Genomic DNA, 26,619 nt, shown 5'->3' with positions numbered 1-26,619 from the left:
TTCAGAATGCAGTTGAGCTGCATATTTTTACATAATTTTTATTTTTTCCATTTCAGAAGGCATTGCCCTTTTGAGAAAACAACAATGCATTGCCCTTTTAAGAATCCCACAATGTTTTGTGAAATCACAGCCTCGCTTTCAGAGGCTGTTGAAGCAGCAATGCTGCTTGGGCACGCCACATTGGAGCCTGCTGCCAGGACCAACGCCACCAGGACGGCGTTACACTGAGTTTAGCGCTGGGCTAATGATAATTAGTCTCCAGCACCAGTTTTTCAGTCCTGCTAGTGCCACCATTTTTGGCGGCCATTAACCCCTGGCCGCAGTGGCACCGGCAGCTTTTCTGGGGGCCACGAATTTCTGGGCCATAAAGTTTAGATTTTTTTTTATTTAAAGAGGGAGAAGGAAATCTGTTTATGGTATTAAAATGCTGTATAGCAATTGGGTGCTAATTGTTTCCAGATGGTGGGAATTAATTGGGGACTCTCTTGCTCCCATATATATATATGGGAGTAGGCTAGGGAAGGGTTGTAAGCTTATCTTGGCTATGCACAGTATGCAATGTGTGTCTCTGTGAATAAAGACTTGTAAGCAACTAAAGACTAGGCTCTAGTCTTCTATCCTTCACCAACTGGCTATCCGACTTTTGCATGTGAGGTCATTAAAGTTCTTGCAGCATTGCATCCAGGTCCTTTGGGGCTAAACTCCTGCCATTGACCTCTGCGGCTATCTGTTACCATTGCCTTCTCACTGTGTGTCTGGAGGGCCTCCTGCCCCCCTGAAGATACAGGACATCTCTACTCCTTTCCACCTCCTCCACCAAGACCAACACCAAGTGCAGCATCTGAAAACCTGGGTGCCCGCTCGTTCTCTCCCATGGTTAGCCATTCTTCAGTCTCTTCCAGGCCAGATTCTGTTGCAGACAGCTCCCAGCACCTGATCCAGCCACAGGGCATCATCGACTGCACGCACGTGGCTTTGCGGGAGTCGCATCTAAATTCTGAGATGCAAAGGTTATCACTCGCTGAATGTGCAGTTGGTGTGAGACCATGCTCAGCAAATCATCATGATGAATGCCCGGTATCCTGGCAGCAGTCATGATGCTTTTATTCTGCACCAGTCTGCTGTTCCCTCAGTCTTTGAGCCACCAAGACAAACCAGAGGGTATCTACTGTGCAACAAGGGCTATCGACTGACCACTTGGCTCATGACACTGCACCGCATCGTGACAACTCATGGGCAGCATGCATACAATGAGAGCCATGCTGCCACACGGAATCTGATAGAGCAGAACATTGGCATCCGTAAACAACAATTCCGCTGCCTGGACCGCTCTGGAGGAGCCCTGCATTACTCGCCAGATTCTCAAGCGTCTCAAAATTCATTGTGGTCTGCTGCACGCTCCACAACCTCATCATCAAGAGGGCCCAGCCCTTGCCACCAGGCATATGGCAACCAGCTGAGGAGGAAGAGGAGGAGGAGGAGGAAGCAGAAGAGGAGGAAGCAGAAGGGAGGAGGCAACCAACACAGCCCCTTTCTGCCTGGGCTGTCCGTGATCGACTCATCCAACTGCGGTATGAGTTAACACAACCCCAATTCCCCATTCAGCAATAGTCCCACACCTTACCTTCCCTCTGTTACTGACCATCAGAGCATCCTCTTGGCCACTATGCTGAAATAAAAACCACCACAAAAGAAACATTCCAATCCAACTTTATCCATCAATCCATCCAATATAACATAACAAAGTCAACTAAGCACCCTGGTGCATTCCCTTAGTGCCTGTCTTCAGTGTGCCTTTGACTGTCCTAGTGCTCCTACGAAGTGCTACCCCAGTGGCTGCAGCATAGGTAGTGGAAGGCTGCTGACTTTCAGTGGGGAAGATGCCAGATGTCCTTGCAGGATGACCTCAAGCATTACCTCGCCATGGGCGGTAGCAGTCTGGGTTAGCAGGCTGACAGGCAACAGCAAGGGCTCTGGCGGAGCGGCAGCCTTGGGAGGACGAAAGTAATCATCCTGAGAGAGGACAGCAGGTTCTTGCTCCACTGAGCCACTGCCAGTGGCACCTCAGCATTCCTAGCCACCTGTTGGAGGACAGATTGCTGGACTGCTGTGACACCCTGCAAGCCCCTTTCCACACTGGTAAACCCAGCCACAATGGCAGCAGCCTAAGCTTGCGTGGCAGCACTCAGGGTGGCTTGTGCTTGTGTTACAATGGAAGCTGAGACATCAGCCATCAGATGCTGCATGATGGTTGGATTCACAAGTGCGCTAATGGATCTGCCCACCCCTTCCATGCTGAAAAGCTCCAAGCTCTGTGCAAAGCCATGTGCAAGGTCGATGCCGGACTCTTCCATGCTCCTTGGCATTTCATTCAGGCTTTCTGGCAGGCCTGCCAATGCACCAAGCATTGTGTTGTGCATACCTATCAGCGTTCTTCTGTAGGTCTCTGTAGTCTTCCTCTGAGTCCTCTGCAGCAGAACTTGTGTTCGACCTCACCCTCCAGGGAGCTGCCACCTGCACTAACTAACCTTTCCCCCTTCCCTGGCTGCAGCCCACTCGTGCCTGGTGACTCACCATGTGCAGAACCCGGCTCTAAGCTACTCTCTAAAGTCCACGCAGTGCCAGTATCTGAGCTGATAGCTGCGAGTGTCAGATCGAGTGACAGTGTTTCTTCTCCTTCATCACTCTCCTCTCTCTTCTTGAACCACTGGCTGGACAGGTTGGATTTCCTGGGTATCTGAAATGAGAAAGGCACAAGGGTAGGGTTGTGGTGAGGGGAGGGGTGGGGAAGCAAGAGGTGCACGCTTACACCATCTGCAGCTTGTAAATCAGAAGAGATTGTGAGATGTGGGGGAAGTGGGATGTGAGATGGAGGATAGCGTATGAAGAAACTGCCATCTTGTACTCTTTCAGCCTCGCTGCTGGCCACGGGCTCAGCCATGCTCCTCCCAAGAATAGCCAGCACCATCGCCTCTATGGGGGTGAGGTGGTGCAGTTGAGCCTGTCCCCCACCGGTTAGGTTCTGTTGACGCCAGTTATGCGCCACCTTTTCCCTTAAGAGAAAGGGAAATGTGTCAGTGAGTGTGGTGCAATGTGTTTGGGTGATATGCCTGTCATGGTTGAATAGCTTACAGTGTGTGCAAGCTGTGAGATGTTGGTGTGTGGCTTGCAGCAGTGGTAAGTGTGTAGGCTGAGATGGAGCATGTGGATGCGAGGTATGAGTCGTGATTGATAGAGATTGTTGGTAGGTGAGTGATGGGGGTGTGGTGAATTGAGCAGTGCCTGAGGCTAGTGGTGCAGTTTTTTGGGATATGGCATTTGAAAGAAAGAAAGAAAGACTTGCATTTATATAGCGCTTTTCACGACCACCAGACATCCCAAAGCGCTTTACAGCCAATGAAGTACTTTTTTGAAGTGTAGTCACTGTTGTAATGTAGGAAACGCGGCAGCCAATTTGTGCATAACAAGCTCCCACAAACAGCAATGTGATAATGACCAGATAATCTGTTTTTTAGTGATGTTGATTGAGGGATAAATATTGGCCAGGTCACCGGGGAAGATGAATTCACTGACCTTAACTACTCGTGTGAGGTCATTAAACTTCTTCCTGCACTGTGTCCACATCCTCAGGGCTACACAGCTGGTATTCACCACAGTTACTATTTGCTTCCACTGCACTTTGATCTGTTGCCTGGAGAGCCTCTTAGCCCCCTTTGGAAAGAGGACCTCTCTCCTCCTATTGACCTCCTGCACCAAGGCCTCCAGTGCTGCATCGGAGAACTTTGGTACATGCTCTCGCCCCTGTTGTGCCATCATGAATAGTTCCTTTCCACTGTCTTCCTCAGCCAGTTCAATGATCTGCTGCAGGCAGAATACACCTCCCTTTTAAGAGGTGCAGATTGCCTTTATGTAGTGCAAGCTAGCTTTAATTGGTGCTAGCCTCACATGAACTTGTTACCCCTACTGAGCATTCAGTCACTCAGCAGCGCATTCAGCTGAATGCCACAATCATGGAAATGAGCGGGCAGCATGATGATCGGGTGCTGCCCGCAGTCCTCCGAACGGGTGCGGGTTGCTAGTGCAGTGCGATACCTGCGCCCGTTTTCGGAGGCAAATTAATTTCTAGGACACTGTATCTAAACATAATCTCTATTACTTTCAGCTCTGGAAAGAAAGATTTCCACACGGCAAAGCAGAGAGGAGCTGATAAAACGAGGAGTACTGAAAGAGATTTTTGAAAAAGGTAAGTCTTCTGATACAGAAAAGGGTGAGTGATGTATCTTGTTCCTGGATTTAACCATAATTTAAGTTATATTGTAAAATTTTTGAGAGCAAATGCTTATCAGAGTATTTTTTAAATGTGTGTGACACCTTTTTTGCAAGTAATATTCCCCCTTCCTCACTCTTCCAGCATCACTCAACCAACTGCAGCCAGGAAAGTGGGTGGATGACCTCTTCCACCTGCATCCTGCCATTGATCCTTCGAATGATTTTCTCTCCCTTAGTAACATTACTGAGGATGTGCACGCAGTATATAAGGGATCACAGCCACAAATCTGCCTGTACTAAGGAACAATTCTTAATATTGATTTATATTCATCTTGACATTATGGAGGTCAGTGCTGCAGTTATACAATAGTGTAAAATAGTCGCTGCAAGGGATGCCTATTGGTTTTATAGTGAAATCTTGATCAGAATCCACTGAGCCACACCTCATACAGGAGAATTAGAGTTGGTATATGCTTTTATTGTCATTTAATTTTCATCGTTATTTTCATTATATGAATGAAATCAACTTGGGTCACACTGACTGTAATTCAGCACAGATATGACCAAACACAGTTGGATCCCATTTCCAGCATAATAATAAAAGTATTTTGAATTACCAGGGTACGTTTTAACATATATGGGTCGATTCCATGCTCTTCTGGGGCACATTATGGGAAATTTTAGAGTGCATTCTGTGATTTCCCATCTATTGATTTTAATGAGGCACCGAATATTTCCTGCAACAGCCTCCTCTCCCCACTGAGATTGTAGGAGCAGTCCTGTTAGGAATTCAGGCACATGCCCAATTTGCAGCACCCATGAATTTCAATTCGGGAATCTACTAATCAGCCACTAATCAGCTGCACTCAACTTCTCATATCTGCTACCAGTGCACAAAGTGCTGCACCAGAAATACCGAAGATGAAAGCTAATAAGGGTCAATTCTAGATATTAGTATTCCCAGCATGGATCTTTGACCATCTGGAGCACATATCAGAAATTCAGGCACTGAGGTCTGCAGGATTCATACAGCAGGGTCTGCCTAGTGGGATCACCTTTGGGAGCCCTCACATTATTTTACGTTAACCCAGTTATTATTTCAATACATTAGTGTTCATTCCACCGATCATTTTAAGATGACAACATTTCAACCCATATATTAATTTTTAGCACGTCACAAGAAAAAGCAGCTTTTTTCACTGGCAGGACTGGAAGCAATGAGAACCAATCAGATTGATTGGAATGGCAGGACTGGAAGATATCAGAACCAATCAATCAAGTTTCTTTCTCCCACTTGAACTTGAGGCAGCAAAGTTTTATGGTGAGCTGATGGCTTCTGAGTGGGTCACAGTGTGTTTATTGTTTTTCCCAAAGAAGTTATACATAAAAAATGAGTTGTTATAATCCAGCTTTGAAAAACTTTTTATTTTCCAGCTGTTGTATGATATGAAAATTTGTTTTCTTCAGGACTAGTTGCAGCTGCTTTTTTGAGATAATGAGGATGTTCCCCACTGTGAATGCATTAACTGCCTTTAATTGAGCATTGTTATCCCTGCATTTGCAGAATTTCCAGGGTTTATAAAAAAAAGGGAAGGAGGTTGGGATGAGTTTTACTTACTTTAAAAGATTAAGGGCTAAAATTTCAGGTGCTTTTTGCCACCCATTACCGTCAAAATATAACAAAATGACGGCGGCCGCCGCTCTTTCAGCAACTGGTAGTGGGTCCCGCGGCATCCGCCATTTTCCAAGGTAGGGCAGCACTGCCGGTAAGAACAATGACCCTGGAAATATAAATTAGGGAGGTGTGCACGCCGACTTAACATCACCTCGGTGAACTTAGACCTTTGTGCTGAGTTCAGCGCTGGGTCCTAAGCTTGTCATGAAAACCCTAGGAGATGGCACTGACAGCTGTAACGACAGCTGATGCCGGTTCCAGCACCACATGCCATGTCGGTGATGCTGGTAGCACTGCCAGTAAACCCTAGCGCCAGGGAGCTCGCCATCATAGAGATCGTGACATCAGTGAGTGTGCCTGATCTCCAACATTGGATTTAACCACTTACCTTAATGGCAGTGCAGAACAACGACAGGGAGAGCTGGCGTTTACTAGCAGGAAGCAGGCTGCAGCAACGATATTTAAAGGCACCATCCCCAATCAGCTGTACCTGACAGGGTTCTGCAGTTCAGTGCCTGTATGCTACTTCCTGCAACTGAAACAGCTTTCTTTAGCTATTTCAAGATCTTTTGGTGACAGGGAGTGTTCATTCAAGTGCAAAAGTCACTCATTATTTGTTAAAGGCTTCTGCTCACAACACTTCCTCACAGTCATGGGGGCTGCGGGATTGTGGGATTACCTCAGGAGGACGACGAGGCAGAAGAGGGCAAGGAGGAAGAGGACGAGGAGGAGGATGAGGCAGGTGAGGACGAGGAGGAGGAGGAACAGGAGGGAGGACGGAGGCAGCAAGACAATCGGCCTTCTGGACAGGCTTTCCGTGACTGGCTCGGCAGACTCCAATTCACATGAATGAAACCACAGATCCCTGTAGCTCAACACATCCCCATCATACAATCCCTATCTCATGGCGTATCACAGCATCCTCCTGGGCGCAAAGGTAAAATGAGAGAGACCACAAAATATTCCAAACACCATTAGTAAATGTATCTATAAAGATATCACACATATGACATGAATTCTAATAACTAATGACCCTTGTGCCTGCCATAGTTGAATAGCTGTCATTGTGTGCAAGGTGTGAGATGTGGGTGTGAGTGTTGCTAGGTAGAGTTTGTTGGTGGGTGAGCGCTGGGGGTGTGGTGCTTTGAGCAGTGTGTGAAGCTTGAGGTACAGATGGTGGTATGTAGCATTTGTTGAAGCCTTCCCTCACCCTGACCATCCGTGTGAGCTCGTTAAACTTCTTCCTGCACTGGGTGTGGGTCCTGGGGACCACAGTGCTGCCTGTGATATGGTGTGCCACCTCCCTCCACATAGGCCAGTTGGTGGTTACGGAACGCTCGCCTACTCTCCACTGCTAAAACCAATGCCCCCAAAGCTTCCTCGGAAAACCCCCGGGCTCTCTCCCTGTGGCGGCAATCAAAAAATGCACCAAATAAACTGTTCAAAATAAATATTTTCCAGAGGAACATGCTCCAGACCTCTAGAAAAAAAACCTACTGCCTGCAGCACTCACATCCCCTTCAGTAATAACTAAACCCATCAGTGTTGCAAACTGCTTTTCTGTACTTTAGTTTTTCACAGCAGTATAAGTCTTTACTAAAGAAGAGGATGCTGCCAATGTCACAGTAAAGGAGGATGGGGGTAGAGAAATGGATAGGATCGAAATAGATAAAAGAAGAGGCACTTCAGTGGTTGGCAGCGCTCAAAGTAGAAAAGTCACCCGGTCCGAATGGCATGCATCCTAGGTTACTAAGGGAAATAAGGGTGGAAATAGGGGAGACTTTGTCACAATTTTTCAATCCTCCTTGAATTTCTTGATCAGTGTGTTTCCAGCCCAACGAGGAAGGAAGCAGTGCTGGATCTAGTTCTGGGGAATGAAGTGGGGCAAGTGGAGCATGTTTCAGTGGGAGAGCATTTGGCAAACAGTGATCACAATATCATTAGGTTTAGAGTAGTTATGGAAAACAAGAAACAATCAAAGGTGAAGATCCTAAACTGGAAGAGGGCTAATTTCATTGAGCTGAAAAGGGATCTGGCCCAGATGAAATGGAAACAAAGATCTTCAGGTATAACAGTAAATGAGCAATGGGAGCTCTTCAACAAGGAGATAGTTTGTGTACAGACCAGACACATTCCTATGAAAGGGGAAGGAAAGGTAGAGCTCTCTGGGTGTCTAAAGCAATAGGGATTAAAATGAAACAGAAAAAGAGACTTATGATGAATATCAGGTTCATATAAGGACAAAGCAAAATGCAGAAAGTGCAGAGGGGAACTGAAAAAGGAAATAAGAGGGACAAAGAGAGTGTATGAGAAAAGATTACCAGGTAACATAAAAGGGAACACTAAAATGTTTTATCTATATATATAAATCGGTACTTCTGTCTGTCATTCTGTCTGTCATTCTGTCTGTCATTCTGTCTGTCATCGCGTGTGCGTCTGTCGGGCTATGTGCTCGAAAGTTACAGGGTGTGTCTACGCGCGCGTTACCTCCAAAGAAAGCTTACGCTTCCGAGACGGTTTTAAGCGTATTTACGTTTCGGCCGGGCTAAAATCGCGCCCGCGGTATCCCAAAAACCTTCAACGTTCCGCTCATTAGCATCTCATTATCCGCTCATTAGCGACAGAGTGACCTCGAGCTCGACCAATCGTACGCCGGGTTGCTGGCGTGTGCCGCCGGGCCAATCGGTGCGTGTGTGGCCGGGCCTTATCGTTCTGAACCGAGGTGAGTCGCCGCCATCTTGATTCCAAACTTTTCCTTTCTTTTTCCCGCTTTCTGCGTCTTAAAAAAAAACGTTGCATTTAAAACACATATTGTTCTTAAAAAAAATGATTTAGAAAGTAATTAACTTATCTAATCTCATTAATTTTCCTACCTTTCCCTGTTTTTCCAGGTAGGCCTAGAAGCCTCGGCGTCTCCTCCGCACCCACGCCCGAGCTAGGCACCTCCCGGCCCCACTCGAAGGCTGGAGGGCCGAGCCTCAGCCCAGCGCTGCTAGGGTGCGCGCGCAGCAGGAGCTGAGACGCGGCGTCTCTCTCTGGCTCGGCCGGGGGGCGGGGCTTGCTGAGCATCCAGCGTTACCCTGGCAACCGGGTCCGCCGGCCGTCTCGCACAGCTGCAATCGGCGGTCTTCACCTCGGGGGGGGCCGCGACCCTCGGGGGGGGGGGCCGCGACCCTCGGGGGGGCCGCGACCCTCGGGGGGGGGGGCCGCGCGCGCAGCAGGAGCAGCTGAGACGCGGCGTCTCTCTCTCTGGCTCGGCCGGGGGGCGGGGCTTGGTCAGCGTCACGGTTACCCTGGCAACCGGGCCCGCCGGCCGAGCCAGAGAGAGACGCCGCGTCTCAGCTCCTGCTGCGCGCGCAATCGGCGGTCTTCACCTCGGGGGGGGGGCGCGACCCTCGGGGGGGCCCCCCCGCCCTCCCTTCCCCCCCCCTCCCCCCTGCCCTCCCTTCCCCCCCTTTTTCCTCCCCCCGCCCTCCCCCCCTTCCCCCCTCCCTTCCCCCCGCCCTCCCTTCTCCCCCTCCCTTCCCCCCCGCCCTCCCTTCCCCCCCTCCCTTCCCCCCCGCCCTCCCTTCCCCCTCCCTTCCCCCCCGCCCTCCCTTCCCCCCCTCCCTTCCCCCCGCCCTCCCTTCCCCCCCTCCCTTCCCCCCGCCCTCCCTTCCCCCCTCCCTTCCCCCCCGCCCTCCCTTCCCCCCCTCCCTTCCCCCCCGCCCTCCCTTCCCCCTCCCTTCCCCCCCCGCCCTCCCCTCCCCCTCCCCCCTCCCCTCCCCTCCCCCCCTCCCCCTCCCCTCCCCCCCTCCCCCTCCCCTCCCCTCCCTCTCTTCCCCCCAGTCGCTCTCTCTCTTCCCCCCAGTCGCTCTCTCTCTTCCCCCCAGTCGCTCTCTCTCTTCCCCCCAGTCGCTCTCTCTCTTCCCCCCAGTCGCTCTCTCTCTCTCTTCCAACAACAACATGCCCTCGAAAAAGCCTCGGCACCGCCGGGCACTTCAGCTAGTAAACATATAAAGAGTAAAAGGACGGTCATAGGAAGTGTGCGGCCGATTAGGGACCAAAAAGGAAATCTTCTGGTGGGGATGTGTTGCATCTGTCTTCACTAAAGTGGATGCTGCCTGTGTCACAGTAAAGGAGTGGGGAGTAGAGAAATTGGATAAGATAAAATAGACAGTGGGGAGGTACTTTAAAGGTTGGTAGTTATCAAAGTAGAAAAGTCACCGGGTCCAGAGGAAAGTAAGGGTGGAAATAGCAAAGGCTTTGGCCACAATTTTTCAATGGTCCTTGGATATGGGACAAGTACCAGAGGACTGGAGAATTGCAAATGTTACACCACTGTTCAAAAAAGGGGAGAGAGAGAAACTAGGTTACTACAGGCCAGTTAGCCCAACGTGGGTGATGTGGAAACTTCTAGAGACTATAACCTTGGACAAAATTAATTATCACTTGGAAGAACATGGGTTAGTAAATGAAAGTCAACATGGATTTCTTAAAGGCAAATTGTGTCTAGCAAACTTAATTGAGTTCATCAATAAAATAACGGAGAAGGTTGCTGAAGGTAGTGCAGTTGATGTTGTCTTTTAGAAGGCGTTTGAGAAAGTGCCACCTAATAGATCTGTTAGCAAAATTGAAGTTCAGTGGCAGCATGGATATGAAATTGGCTAAATGACAGAAAGCAGAGAGAGTAGTGGTGTACGAATTTTTAGCAGACTGGAGGAAAGTACACATTGGTGTTTCCCAGGAGTCAGTATTAGGACCACTGCTCTTTTTGATATAAATGACCTGAGTATAGGGGGCATAATTTCAAAGTTTGCAGATGACACAAAGCTTGGAAATGTAGTAAACAGTGAGGAGGATAGCAGCACACTTTAGGAGGACAGAGATAGACTGGTGAAACGGGCATGTAGATTAAATTTAATGCGGGAAAGTGTGAATGATACATTTTGGAAGGAAAAATGAGGAGTCAATATAAACTAAATGGTACAATTTTAAAGGGGATGCTGCAACAGAGAGTCTTGGGAGTTCACATACACAAATCTTTGAAGGTGACAGGACAGATTAAAAAAGCATACCGGATTATACGGCTTTATAAATAGAGGCGCAAAGTACAACAGAAAGGAAGTTATGGTAAACCATTATTGGGAATGGTAACATAGTAGTTATGTTACTGGACTAGTAGTGGCCTGGACTGATGATCCGGAGACATAAGTTCAAATCCCCCACAGCAGCTGTGGAATTTAAATTCAGTTAATTAAATAAGTCTGGAATAAAAAGCTAGTAGTAGTGACCATGAAACTATCGGATTGTCATAAAAACCCAGCTGGTTCACTAATGTCCTTTAGGGAAGGAAATCTGCCGTCCTTACCTGGTCTGGTCTATATGTAACTCCAGACCCACAGCAATATGGTTGACTCTTAACTGCCCTCTGAAATGGCCTAGCAAGTCACTCAGTTATATCAGAACCACTAGGAAAAACAGTAAAATTTAAAACCGGATGGCCCACCTGGCATCAACATAGGCACCTGATTCAGACACCACAAAGGCCCACCAGCCCAGTCAACCCTGCAAAGTCCTCCTCACTAACATCTGGGGACTTGTGCCAAATTTGGGAGAGTTGTCCCACAGACTAGTCAAGCAACAGCCTGACATAGTCATACTCACAGAACCATACCTTTCAGCCAACATTCCAGACTCCTCCATCACTATCCCAGGGTATGTCCTGTCCCACCGGCAGGACAGACCCACCAGAGGTGGCAGCACAGTGGTATACAGCCAGGAGGGAGTGGCCCTGGGAGTCCTCAACATTGACTCCAGACCCCATGAATTGTCATGGCATCAGCATGGGCAAGGAAACCTCCTGCTGATTACCGCCTACCGCCCTCCCTCAGCTGATGATTCAGTACTCCTCCATGTTGAACACCACTTGGAAAAAGCACTGAGAGTAGCAAGGGCACAGAATATACTCTGGGTGGGGGACTTGAATGTCCATCACCAAGAGTGGCTCTGTAGCACCACTACTGACCGAGCGGCCAAGTCCTGAAGGATATAGCTGCCAAGCTGGGCCTGCGGCATGGGGTGAGAGAACCAACACAAGGGAAAACCCTACTTAACCTCATCCACACCAATCTACCTGAAGCAGATGCATTTGTCCATGACAGTATTGGTAGCAGTGACCAACGCACAGTCATTGTGGAGACGAAGTCCCTTCTTCACACTGAGGACACCCTCCATCGTGTTGTGCGGCACTACCACCGTGCTAAATGGGATAGATTCAGAACAGATCTAGCAGCTCAAAACTGGCCATCCATGAGATGCAGTGGGCCATTAGCAGCAACAGAATTGTATATCACCACTATCTGTAACCTCATGGCCCGGCACTCTACCATTACCATCAAGCCAGAGGACCAACACTGGTTGAATGAAGAGTGTGGAAGAGCATGCCAGGAACAGCACCAGGCGTATCTAAAAATAGGTGCCAATCTGATGAAACTATAACACAGGACTACATGCATGCTAAACAGCAGAAGCAGCATGCTGTAGACATAGCTAAGCGATCCCACAACCAACGGATGAGATCAAAGCTCTGCAGTCCTGCCACATCCAGTCGTGAATGGTGGTGGACAACCATACCTATAGGCCCGTACACTCCTACCTGGCAATGAGCAACAGGAACTGCCTCTGCAGGCTCCTGGTCAGAAGGAAGACAGTTTCATATTTTATCATCATCTGCAAAGAGACCAGCAGCGAACTTTCACCATTGGATTGGCACTGTCAGTGGTGGTCAAGTGACTGCAATCTTTTATGCCTCCAAATCCTCGCAGCTAGCACAAGGGTGACCTGCAACTTCAGTATATCAAACAGTTGACCGGATGCAATGTTCAGCTTGGTCGATCATTTCATCTCTTTTCCTACTGCACAACAAGAGCAGTATATCATTGGTACCCAGTTTCACTGCACTGCTGGGTTTCCCAAAGAGCAGCGAGTCATTGACGACGATCTTATGGCTGTTCCGGCCCTTCAGCAGAATACAATTATGCTTAAATGAACAGAGATAGGTTTTACTGCATTAATGGCTAAGAACACCCTATCATGCTGACCAATGCCTGCTTCCCAGTCAGTGATCACAATGCTTTCATTTTAAGACAATCAGTTGTGCCAGTCTTATTTGAAGGACAAGCCACATGGATGGATGGTTCCATTGAGACCAAGACTGCAATAGCTGAACAAATTTGCACCAGCTATGACAAAAGTAGAATACAGATACAACTTGTACAACCATCAGAATCATTATAGAACATACCATTGATATCTTGAAGCAGTGCTTCAGATCCATCAACAGAAGGAGGGTGCCTTACATTACAGCCCTGCAATGCAAATAAGCTTAACTATGAAGGAAGAGGAGGAAGCAACTCTGCAATCATAGGACCAACAAGATTTTGCTATAGAAACATCAGTGGAGCCCAGAAGACTATTGCACCAGATGCATATAGAGAAATCCAGCTGCTGTCCACGTGCACAATTAAGTGAGCCACAGTCACCCTTCGCTGTTATTTATTATTCTTTAGCGTATGCAGATGCAGCCTATAATTCCAGCCATCTTAGAAAATTGTCATCCCCAGCATGTAGGCCACCAAATAATTTAGTTAGTGGGCAATATTTAATGATGTGAGACATGGTTCCTTTTTGTCCTCAAGGACATTTGTCATTGTCACAAAGGTCCCAAAGGTGCAGATTTGAGGTGCACTATCCCTGTCCAGTTCGTAAGTGGTTGAGAAGCGCCCAACTGTGTTGTGGGCAGTTGAATCCTGGTTGATGTTCGGTAGGGCCGGAGATGATACGGTGATTTATAGGAGCATCTGCTGTCCACTCTTCACGCCAGCAAGTTGGTAAAGAAAAATCAACAGAATCAGGAGAGGTTGACCATATTGGGTGTCTCGTAAAGAGCCGTGCTGTTGATGGATAGCACAAATCAGAGTGAATTGCCAATATGGTTTCATCATAAAGTCTATTCATCAATTTTATTACTGCATCCTTTGCTGCTTTCTTCTTCTGCAACATCAAAAAGAAACTGCAAAATAAAGTGCCACTAATTTATTAGCCTACTTTGTGTTATGTCTCTGTAATGTTTTTACAAGTACATTAAGAAAGAGGGCGCTAAGGGTTTGGTAGGCCCCTTGACGCTTGGGGCTATTCTAATTGAAATTAAGAAATGGCAAAAATGTTAAATAATTACTTTGTATCAGTCTTCGCAGTAGAGGAAGAGGATAAATTATCAGAGATATGAGGGCAACTTAAAATAAATCAAATGGAGGGACTGACCAGTAATGGCCTGGATTTTGTGGTCGGCGGCATAACTACGGATAACGCCGCCGGCATCCGAACGGAACGTGAACTTCGAGAACCTGCCGGCAGACGCTGCATAGTAGAGGGCAGTGTAGTGGCTTACGGATCCCAGGGGCGCACCGTGTGCGGGAGCGTACCTGGGATCACGTGGGCCGGTGCTCCAGTCAGCAAACAGAAGAGATCTCTCATTATTTATAACATAAATGTTTATGTACCTTAAATCCCAAAAGGCTCTAGTAATGAGGGTTTGTTTTATTTCCTTTACTCCACTTTCTGAATGGATTTTTTTAAGCTTATGCTCCACATAGATGCAAAAAAAAATAAAACCCTCAATGTAGCAACCATTTCCTCCGAACTATTCATGGACAATAAATACTTTTCATGGACAAAATCCTAAAATGCTTCCATTTCCAGCCTCATATAGTTTTTAAAATTACTTGGATTTGTCAGGAGGTATCCCCTTATGCTGCACAAACAGGCCGTGTGCCTGTTTGTATCAGCTGTAAAACTTTCAGGTGTAAGTGCTGGGCAGTTGGTGGATAATTAGCCCAACTCTGCGCCAGCAATTAGGATTTCCCCGCTGGTGCGAATCATCTGTCAAGTTGGAACTTGACAAATCGCAAATTCGGGATTTAGCCAGAACTTGCTGTCCATTTTAAAGGCAGTACGACGGCGTACTCTCAGAGTACACCGTCATACCCACCGCAAATTCTGGCCCAATATAAGTACAAAAAAATGGTAATGGAGAAAATAATGATACTGAAGGTAGACAAATCTCCAGGACCTGATGGTTTCCACCCCAGCATATTAAAAGAACTAGCTGAGGAAATTGTAGATGCTTTACTCATGATCTTCCAAAACTCTCTTGATTCAAGAATTGTCCCTTGGATTGTAAAAGAAGGGTAAAAGATATAAAATAGAAAATTATTGGCCTATTAGTTTAATACCTGTTGTGGGGATGTTACTAAAATCTGCTAATAGGAACAGAGTGACTGAGCACTTGGACAAATATGAACAGATCAGAGAGAGGCAGCATGGATTTGTAAAGGGTAAGTCATGTTTAACTAACCTAGTTGAATTTTTTGAGGTCACTAACATGGTAGATAAGGGAGTATCTATGAATGTTATTTATATGGACTTCCAGAAAGCCTTCGATAAGGTTCCACACAAGAGACTGTTATCAAAAATGAAAGTACAGTACGTGGAATTGGAGGCAAACTTTTGACATGGGTTGGAAATTGGTTAGGAGGTAGGAGACAGAGAGCAGGGATAATGAGTATGCACTCCAATTGGCAGGATGTCTCCCAGGGATCTATGCTGCGGCCTCAGCTTTTCACTATATTTATAAATGACTTAGATGAAGGGAACTCCACCACCTCGAAGGACAAGGGCAGCAGGTGCATAGGAACACCACCACCTCCGGGTTCTCCTGCAACTCACACATCATCCCAACTTGGACAATTATCATGGTTCCTTCAAAGTAGCTGGGTTAAAATCCTGGAATACGGTATCTAACAGCACTGTGGGAGTACCTTCACCACATGGACTGCAGCGGTTCAAGAAGGCAGTTCACCACCATCTTCTTAAGGGCAATTAAGTATGGGCAATAAGTACCAGTCTTGCTAGCGATGCCTATATCTCGATTTTTAAAAATGTATTTAAAAGCTCTGGAGTCCCAGAGCCCTAAATTCCTGGTGCCCCATCAGAAGTGCAACAAGGCAGAACTTCTGCTACCAACCTGTCCCGGCCATGACGCTATCCCATATCCTGGGCTTGGGCTGATTTGGATGAAGGAGACAAGTGTCTGTGCCAATTCTGGTGTTTTCTGGGCATTCACCCCATGGTAGGCCATGGATTTTGGAGCAGCAACTTGCTGCTCTTACCCACCCCCAGATGGCCGCCATTGAAAAACACACAATTGTGGGCTCCATTTTCACATCATGCATCATACTTTGCACAGGCAGCAAAAGAGGCAGAATTGATGTAATTTCTCGCTGGTGACATCATTACTTCAGTCCTGCCTATTCTCTGAGGTCAGCACAGTCCGGGGCAAAGTGGGTGGGCGGTTTACGGGGAGGATCAGGGGTGAAGGACTATTGCAGAAACCCCCTACCCTCTCTGAAGAATCAAATTTCCACCCCTTCCACTCAACTTACACTGCAGCAGTGGTCTCACAGGCAAGTGGCATTTTGGGCTCCTATGTTTTGAAAATGACCTAGGAGGATTATCCTTCCCATATAAATGCAAAATGTGTGCATGCTTGGATATGTGAGTGCGTGCATGTTTCTGTAAATCTTAAAAGCTGCAGATTTGGTGATGAGTTCTATTTCTGCCTTTGCCAGAAAAGATTTAGATAAATAAATCCAGTCCTCACATCATTATCAAACATGCTGACAAAGGTGGCACTGTTATATGTCTACCTTGCCTTTATTCCCTTTATGAAAGGGAAACCGTGTTTGACAAATTTGTTAGAGGTTTTCGAAGATGTAACTAGTAAGATGGATGAGGGGGAACCAGTGGATGTAGCGTATTTGGATTTTCAAAAAGCATTCGATAAGGTGCCACACAAGAGGTTATTACACAAAATTAGGACTCACGGGATTGGGGGTAATATATTAGCATGGCTTGAGCATTGTTAATGGACAGAAAACAGAGAGTAGGAATAAGTGAGACTTTTTTCGGGTTGGCAGGCTGTAACTAGCGGGGTAGAGCAAGGATCAGTGCTTGGGCCTCAGCTAATAACAATCTATATTAATGACTTAGATGAAGGGACTGAGCGTAACTTTTCAAGTTTGCTGATGATACAAAGTTAGGTGGGAAAGTAAGCTGTGAGGAGGATACAAAGAGGCTGCAGAGAGATATAGACAGATTGACTGAGTGGGCGAGAATATGGCAAATGGAATACAATGTGGCGAAGTATGAAGTTATCCACTTTGGTAGGAAAATACAAAAAAGCAGAATATTTTTTGAATGGTGAGAGACTGGGAAATGTTTGCATTCAGAGGGATCTGTGTGTCCTTGTACATGAATCACAGAAAGTTAACAGGCAGGTACAGCAAGCAATTAGGAAAGCAAATGGTATGTTAACTTTTATTACTAAGGGATTAGAGTATAAGAGTAAAGAAATCTTACTACAATTATACAGGGCATTGGTGAGGCCACACCTGGAGTACTGTGTACAGTTCTGGTCTCCTTACCTAAGGAAAGACATACTTGCCTTAGTGGGAGTGCAATGAAGGTTCACTAGACTGGTTCCTGGGATGAGGGGATTTCCTTATGAGGAGAGATTGAGTAGACTAGGCCTATATTCCCTAGAGTTTAGAAGAATGAGAGGTGATCTAATTGAAACATATAAAATTCTTACAGGGCTTGATAGGGTTAATGCTGAGAAAATGTTTACCCTGGCTGGGGAATCTAGAAGACGGGGTCACAGTCTCAGAATAAGGGCTCGGCCATTTAGGACTGAGATGAGGAGAAATTTCTTCACTCAAAGGGTTGTGAATCTTTGGAATTCTCTACCCCAGAGAGCTGTGGATGCTCAGTGATTGAGTATATTCAGGACAGAGCTCGATAAATTTTTGGGAACTAAGGGAATCGAGGGATATGGGGATAGTGCGGGAAGGTGGAGTTGTGGTAGAAGATCAGTCATGATCTTGGTGAATGGCGGAGCAGGCTCGAAGGGCCAAATGGCCTACTCCAGATTCTATTTCTTATGTTCTTGCGGAGGCTGAATTCCAACTCTCTGATAACTCCTCCTACCTCCCCCGGACCACCGCCACACTACTGAAAACAAAATTATAATTTCCCAGAATGTCACTGACCTCATCTCCACTAGACATCTTTCTCCCATGGCTTCCAACCTCTTAGTTGCACAACTGTGTGCAACCTGCATCTACCTCCTCAGCAAAATCCACAAATGGGACTTCCTGGTCAAACCATTCTTTCTGCCTGCTGCTATCCCACTAAACTCATTTCTTCTCATCTCAACTCTATTTTTCCCCCTTATCCAGTCTCTCCCCATCTACCAGCATCTAATTGCCACTGCCACATTAACAAATTCCAGGTTTCTGGCCCTGGCCATCTCCTTTTGATTACGGAGGTACGCCCGGTCCCTCTATGTTCTCCCATCAGGATGGTCTGAGGCCCTTCCTCTTCTTAAGAACATAGATTAGGCCATTCAGCCTTGAGCCTGTTCTGCAATTCAGCTAGATCATGGCTGATCTGTACCTCAACCCCATTTGCCTGCCTTTGCACCATATCCCTCGATGTCCTTACCTAACAAAAACTCTTTGGCCCCAATTTTAACTCCCCCAGCCTGGTGGAAACTGGGTGGGTAGGCAGTTAAAATGAGGCCAGTCACTTACTCCCTCTGGTCCCGTTACCTTCCCGCCATGCCCCAATCTTATCCTGCTCTTTTGAGCAGGTGAGCGGAACACCTGCAGCATGACAGTGGGGTCCCTCTTTAAGTCTGCAGATCGGGTACGATTATGTCATTGGGAGCTCGAAGAACAGCGCCTCATCTTTCTACTGGGCACTTTGCAGCCCTCTTCCCTTAATATTGACTTTAACAACTTCAGTCCTTAATTATTGCTCCCATTTTCCCTCCAGCAGCTGGTGCTGGCAATGTAAGATGAGTGTGCTGGCATTTCTGGGGATGGGGCAAGAAGTGGGTTGGTGGCTGGGGACCACCTGTCGGAACACTGATGGTGGGTGGTCTGCACCCTTGGGCCAGGATTTTTATTGGGCCGTGGAGGCATGTTTGGAGGCGTGCGGGGCGTTAAAATTGCGAAAACTGGCAGTCGGGACCCCCCCACGCCTGGTTCCCGACTCCGAGCAACTTTAACTCAGTCGTGTCTAATGGTCCCAACTCTGTCCCGCCTCCAACAGGCGGGATAGGTCGTTAAGGCCCTTAACAAGCACTAAATAGCCTCTATAATCCTATGTTGAAAGGCCCTTGCGAATTTAACCCTTTTCCCACGTGAAACACACCTGGTGGGAAACATGATAGTGAAACCTGGCGGAAGCACTATTGGATTGCTGACTATCAGCTGCAGGTCAACCATTAAAGAGGAGATTTGATCAGCCATTATTTGCAGGTGGCAGGACTTTGTTGTCTCAGATCTGGGGGATCTTTTAGAAGGCATAACCATAGCTGTAGAAGTTTGGAGCCTGACACCCATCTCCAGTGTGACCTCCTGGGAAACCCCCCTTGCCACCCTCACTGAGCGCTTCCTCAACTGAGGCATATACCAGAAGCATGGGAGCCATTTATTTCCTTCCCTTCTGGGCATTAGATGAGCTCGAGCACCAGCCGCGGCACCAGCAGAACCAGGAACAACAGCAGCACCAACAGCAGCAGCAGCAACAGGAGCGCCAGGCTGCTGCTCACCCACCTGAAGCTGCACAGGCCAGAAGGGGCCAGCGCTTGGAAGCCAGTCGGCGCAGGAGATACCCCCCAAACAGGGTCTACAGACACAGGGTCAGCTACCTCAACGTCTGAGCAGCAATGCCAAAGGCAGCTCCGACTTTCGCAAGAGGTAGTGAGTGACATCTACGCAATGCTGCAACAAAGTGAGAAGGAAGGAGTGAGTGTAGAGATTCCATAGCATCGATACTTAGAAGGAGACAAAGATGGAGTGAGGTGGCAAGACCAAGGGCCCTCCTGTGTGTTGTCAGTTGTTTGCAAAGCATCAGAGTGATAGGGAGTGTGAGGGCTGCATAGTCGAATAGTTATGTGAATGTGACCATAGAAAGAAAGGGAATGGGTAAGGGTGCATGGATGCCAGTGTCAAGTGGGATGTGGAGGAAGAGATTGCTGAAGCTGAGTGCTGGTAAGGAAAGGCAATGGGGATCAGATTGAGGGTGATGGGAAAATCATACTCACTTTTCAAGTGCGGAGAAGGTCGCGAAATCTCTTGCGGCACTGAATCCAAGTGCTGCGGGTGACTCCCAAGGAGTTGACCTCCTCAGCCACCTGCATCCACACTGCTTTGGTCTGCTTGGGAGGCCTCTTCCTCCCTGTAGAAGGGAAGAGCACATCCCTGTTGGCTGCAGCCCCATCTACTAAAGCCTGCAAGGCCACCTCGTCAAAACGAGGAGCTGATCTGGGTCTCCCACTGCTCATGGTGCCTCCAGGTCCCTCTCACTCCACAATCAAAAAGCTTGGCAGTCTGCAGAAGAAGCAAGGCTTGCTGTAGACCTTAAATGCAGCAGCAATGATGACGTCATCGGAGGCAACTTTCAGTCAGGAGAAACTCATTTGCCAAGGGTTCCCGCACGTTGGAAATCAATTGGACAATTAAGTTAAAATTGCATCAATCTCCCACATCCATTTAGATTCGTGTGGATAACACGAAATGCGGATAACACGACACCAACCCGCACCTGAATGAAAATCCAGCCCTTGGTGTCTACCTACATTTTTGTTCCACCGTACTCCTGGGCCACTCGAGCCTACGTGAGTATTTCTTGCTTCTCTTTCTACCTACCTATCCCCCTTTACCTAGTCATACATTCTCTGTGTCTCATATATGTCTTTTCTTGCTTTGATTTCTCTCATTATTCCTCCTTTTGTCTGACGAGTATTACTTCTGCCATTTACCTGTTCTCCACTTAAGCTGGTCATTCTATTTCTTTTCCTGTGTGTGTTTTGATTGTGTGTGTGTGACAAGGGTGGGGGGAGATGGGGATCCATTCCCCCTTTCCCTTGTCTGTTTTTAAATACTGTTCCTCTGTAATATCTTCCAGTTCTGATGAGGAGTTTATATCCAACACCTCGACTTCTATTCTCTTAATGCGTGCTTTTTCTGTTTTTATTTAAGATTGAAAAAGAATTTGCCCTAATTTAATTGCGTGAGTATGATCACCTCCCACTCAAAATTCTGCTCCATTGGTTCAAAAAAATTAGAAGGCTATTTTTGGATTTCCTGGAGGGCAGTGTGTTCACTTTGCAGAATCCTGTTAAATTTACACAGACTGAAAGAGAAAGCCAAGGTGAGAGGGCCAGTCCTGTGATAATGGAGTTTAATTTGTATTTGGAGTACAGTCTGTGTTTTATCAAATTCCTGTTTGCATTACGTTAACACAGTTGTTAATGCCCATAATTTCATGTTAAAATAACAGTGAGCTTAATGGTGCTCGCTGTTACTTATGCACAAATGCTACAGCAACTTCAGGCGAGGGCAGATGCACGGTTAAATGCAGAAATCCAAAAGTTGTTGTCCGAGATGGACCACTTTGCCATTAGCTTTGCGAAAACTGCATCTCGCTGTCAGCCTCACCATTGAAATGTACTAAATGCCATTAGGTTGCTGTATTTGCGCAGTAGATATGAACTAAACTTGCCACAGAAAGTTAAGTCTTGTCCATTTCAGTCTAAGCACCCTTTTAACAACGTGAGAAGTGGTAATTACTGCCAGTGTCAACCTCTGACACTGAAAATTAACTATTACAAGTGTGGAGTCTCATTCCTGTAGGTTTTAATTGTTGGGAGATTTTAAAATGTTAAAAAAAATGTTCTTTTCCTTTCTGTCTCTTTTTTTCTCTCTCCCTAAATCCAATCTTTCTTTCCCTCTCTTTATTTCTCTTTCTGTACCTGATTTGGTATACACTTTGGCAAATTGTCCACAGCACCTTGGAGTACTCGGACTTTGCTGGTTCAGGTACTGGATTACTGAAATAAAAACAGAAAATGCTGGAAGTACTCAGCAGGTCAGGCAACATCTGTGGAGAGAGAAACAAAGAAACATCAGAATTGATGAAAGGTCATCAAACTGATACATTAACTTTGTTTCTCTCTCCATAGGCTGACTGCAGTAACATGTGAAGGACCAGGTAGCAGATGTGATGTAGTGTATTAGTCACCAACACAGCTATGAGCGTCACTGACAGAGATGGGGGGGGTGGGTGGGTGGTGCTGCACAAACCTGAATTCATCGTAAGGCTTCAAAATTGTTACTGTCTGGCCAAAGTGTCAGATAGTCTTAGAAAGATAGATAAACTTTAATTAAAGCATTAATATTTGTTTCTCTCTTCTAATTTTGATCATACTTTGCAAGAGGGGAGTTCTTTACAAAATATCTATCTTACCAGCTTCCTTAACACATGAAACATTGCAACAAAGAGTAGCTAGAGACAGTATTAAGTGTACACCTTGTAGTATTAAAGAAAGAACTAGGGACATCCCAAAGTATACTTGACATACATTGAATTACAGTCACTGTTGTTTTATAGGCAAACAGCCAATTTGTGTACAGCAAGGTCCTACAAACAACAAGGGAGATGAATCGTCAATCAATGCGTTTTTGATGGTGTTGGTTGATGAGAAGTGTTGGTCGGACTTCCTGCTCTTCTTTGGCTAGTATAATAGGATCCTTTACATCCACATAAACAGGAAGACAAGACCTGTTTAACACCACATCTGACCTGAAAGACGGCACTGGTTGTCAGCATAATTAATGTGCCCAAGTCCTGGAGTGGGACTGGAACTCTTAACCTTCTAACTTAGCAGCAAAGGTGTTACAATAGTGCCCAATGTGTGACCATACATTTGACTCTAAGAACTAGGAAATTCCTACCTTAAAAAGACGAAATTAATTTTTACTTGGCCTGCTCCTAACGGGACAATTGAAATTATTAGAAAACCTTGAGAAGTGTGAGTGAACAATTTGTTTATGGCACTGTTATCCCACATCGACTGGCAGAACTGTTCATATTCTTTACCACTCTGCATCACTGACTACTTGCTGGTTGTTGCTGTGGCTACAGATTGCACAGCTGAAACTGGTGGATTGCCCCTGAAAGATACCAATCTAGTTCTTCTGTACTAAAATGTGGATAATATAAAACAAGCTTGTGTGAGAATCAAAACTGAGGAGGACAAATTATTCAAAATAAGAATGGGAATTTCAAATCACAGAAAGTGAAACATTTGAGTGGGTGAATGTTTGGGTCTGATAAACAGGCTTGCAGGCAGTGTATGCAGCACTGGTGGAAGTTAACAGGATTGTTCTTAAATGGGATCAGCTGTGAATGGTGCAATACCCCACCAGTTAAAGTTGAAGCAGAAAAATGGTCACATTCATCATAACCAACATGGAGGAGAGGACCTCTTTTTAGGTGGTAACATTTGCTCATGCTGTTATGCAATAAATTTTGCAAGTTAGCACTCCCATTCGACAGGAGAGCAACATTGGTTTGCCTGGCTGCCTGGGAGAAAACCAAGCCTAAACATCACATAAGTAAAAAAAATGACACAAAACTTGGAAGTATAGTGAACAATGAGGAGGATAGTGATAGATTTCAAGAAGACATAGACAGGCTGGTGGAATGGGCGGACACGTGGCAGATGAAAATTAATGCAGAAAAGCGCAAAGTGATACATTTTGGTAGGAAGAACGAGGAGAGGCAATATAAACTAAAGGGTACAATCCTAAGGGGGTGCATGAACAGAGAGACCTGGGGGTATATGTGCACAAATCATTGAAGGTGGCAGGGCAGGTTGAGAAAGCAGTTAAAAAAGCATACAGGATCCTGGTCTTCATAAATAGAGGTATAGAGTACAAAAGCAAGGAAGTTATGATGAACCTTTGTAAAACACTGGTACAGCCTCAACTGGAGTATTGTGTCCAATTCTGGGCACTGCACTTTAGGAAGGATGTGAAGGCCTTAGAGAGGATGCAGAAAAGACTTACGAGAATGATTCCAGGGATGAGGGACTTCAGTTACGTGGATAGACTAGAGAAGCTGGGGTTGTTCTCCTTGGAGCAGAGAAGATTGAGAGGAGATTTGATAGAGGTGTTCAAAATCATGGGGGGTCTAGACAGAGTAGATAGAGAGAAACTGTTCCCATTGGCAGAAGGGTCAAGAACCAGAGGACACAGATTTAAGGTGATTGGCAAAAGAACCAAAGGCGACATGAGGAAAAACTTTTTCACGCAGCGAGTGATTAGGATCTAGAATGCACTGCCTGAAAGGGTGGTGGAGGCGATTCAGTCATGGCTTTCAAAAGGGAATTGGATAAGTACCTGAAGGAAAAAGATTTGCAGGGCAACGTGGAAAGGGCAGGGGAGCGAGACTAGCTGAAGTGCTCTTGCAGAGAGCCAGCTTGGGCTCGACGCACTGAATGGCCTCCTTCTGTGCTGTAACCATTCTATGATTCTAGGTACTTATCAAAATAGCTGTCACTCCTGGTCCCGAGATCTCCCTCCCTCCACCTGGCCCCGAACTCCAGGGCCCCGACACTTGAATCCTCCCTGATCCTTCCCCACAGCTCCCAATGTCTCCCTGACTCCTGATTGTAGCTTCCACGGCCCACCAAACCCCCCTGCCCCCCACAATCCGACCCGAGCACTTACCTGTGCAGCTTTATACCGCAGTGCCATCATCATTATGATGTGTTTTGAGGCCCAAAATCTGAGGCTTCTTGGACCTCACCATTTGTGTGCGGGGCACTAGTGCTTGGCGGGGGTACCCAAAAGTGAGCACTCCCGAATTTAACCCCCAACCTTTTACCAATGATATCATTATCTATTTGTACAATTAGTTTCCTTTTAATGCAGTTAGCGTGCCTGCTGTTGGATCATTTCACCATGGCTGTCTCTGCTCAGTCCACTGACCTGATCCTTCTGGTTTCAGATGGAGATGTGCCAGTACATAATGAAGAAGAGGTAATAGAGAACGGTCAAGTCCAGACGTCACAGCCGGAGGAAGTGGAGCCTGAACCAGTGTCAGGTGCAGCCGTAGCAGACGATGCAGTCCCATGTACAGAGTCAACGGACAAGCCAGGTGGGATTTGTCTCGCAAGAGAATCAAACCTTTCCTGTAATATCACACCAGATTGTCATTTGCAGGAAGCTCTTAGTGCATCTTTCTTAATCCTAAAGCTTCCAGGAAGATTCCGTACACTCTATTCTTAGCATTGCAAATTGTGCTAGCTTTATAAACAGAGGAAGCTACCACAAAGGTGTACCCTGTTTATTCTGAACTCAGCTCAGAAGTATTGATAAAATTTAAATAAATTCTCCTTTTATTATTGATGCAGACTGATTCAGCTGTGTCTCTCACACACTGCTCCCGCAGCAGAACAGTGTTTAATTATGTTGTTTTGCAGGGTGCAGGGAACCAGCAGTGATTTGGCCCATTTCTCCAACACAAACTCAGTTTGAAGTATATTCATTCACTGCCAGTTTCATATCAGCAGGAGCAAAGTGAGGATTTATGCTGAAAACCAAGGGCGGAGTCAAAGAATTTGACAGCAGTTATATGAAGCTTTTTAGTTCTGATTAGCTCCCAATTCAGTATTGTTCTGACTGACCAGCTTATTTGATAGCTTTAAAGCTATACAGAGAGTGGCTGCCTGAACCTTCCTAATGGCTGCCAGGTTCCCTAAAGTGGATTAGATAGTGAGCCAGTGGAGTCTGCACTTGGTGAAACACCCGGCACCACAGAGCAACAGTAGCTACTAGTACAGGAAACTTCGCGATATCCGGCACCGACGGGACCGGCGTGATGCCGATCTATGAAAACTTCCGGACAGACCAGCGCTAATGTTGAAGGATACGGAGGTTTTGATCTCCGTATTTGACAACAAACACTGTTGCTTAGCAACAGCTTGTAAACAGTCGGCTCGTACCTTGGAAGCATCTCTGTAGCTTAGCAACAGCTTCAGAGAGGCTTTCCAGAGACTGACTGTTTAAAAAAATGCTAGGAGAAGAAAAAAAAAGAAAAAAAACCTAACAAAATGGCTGCTGATTTCTGCCGTTAGATCGAGGTTTCCGGACATACAACCTCCGGATAAACCAAAGTTTCCTGTAATAGGAGACTGTTCATCAAAGGGCAAAATGCTCTTCCAGCTACATAGAATTACATAGAATTTTACAGCGCAGAAACAGGCCATTCGGCCTAACAAGTCTATGCCGGTGTGTATGGTCCACTGAAGCCTCCTCCCACGTTACTTCATCTCACCCTATCAGTATATCCTTCTATTCCTTTCTCCCTCATGTACTTATCTAGCTTCCCCTTAATTGCATCTATGCTATTCGCCTGAACCACGCCATGTGCTAGCGAGATCCACATTCTCACCACTCTCTGAGTAAAGAAGTTTCACCTGAATTTTTCATTGGATTTATTAGTGACTATTTTATATTTATCGCCCCTAGTTTTGGACAGCTCTGTTGAGGAAGGCACAGATGAGAACTTTAGGAGCCCAGTCATGAAAGTAAAACTGCTGGCCTCACACAAGCCGTTATACCAGGTATTGCAGGACCTGCCAACGAGTCTCAGCACTGTGACTTAAAGAGAGGAGTCACCTTCCAGCCTGAGTGGATCCTCCCATAGTACAGAAGGTT

At 46.5% G+C, this 26,619-nt stretch overlaps 1 protein-coding gene across 2 annotated transcripts in view; it reads left to right on the top strand.

Annotated features, from left to right (window-relative positions):
- The window catches only part of LOC147117641 (phosphatase and actin regulator 1-like), a 698,578-nt gene that overhangs the window by 293,047 nt on the left and 378,912 nt on the right, over nt 1–26,619 (top strand). Inside the window, exons 3-4 of one of the 2 annotated variants that reach the window (XM_085988803.1) lie at nt 4,163–4,243; nt 24,908–25,057. In XM_085988803.1, coding sequence (XP_085844929.1) covers nt 4,163–4,243; nt 24,908–25,057 — 231 coding nt within the window. The remainder of the gene's footprint in view (nt 1–4,162; nt 4,244–24,907; nt 25,058–26,619) is intronic. The other variant, XM_085988804.1, reaches the window with a different exon arrangement.

This window comes from Somniosus microcephalus, chromosome 5 (genome assembly GCF_052327205.1).
Source record: "Somniosus microcephalus isolate GS21.2 chromosome 5, FLI_Smic_1.0, whole genome shotgun sequence".
Lineage (NCBI taxonomy): Eukaryota > Metazoa > Chordata > Chondrichthyes > Squaliformes > Somniosidae > Somniosus > Somniosus microcephalus.
Note: the sequence above shows the minus strand (reverse complement) of the source record. Positions and strands in the feature narration are given on the sequence as shown.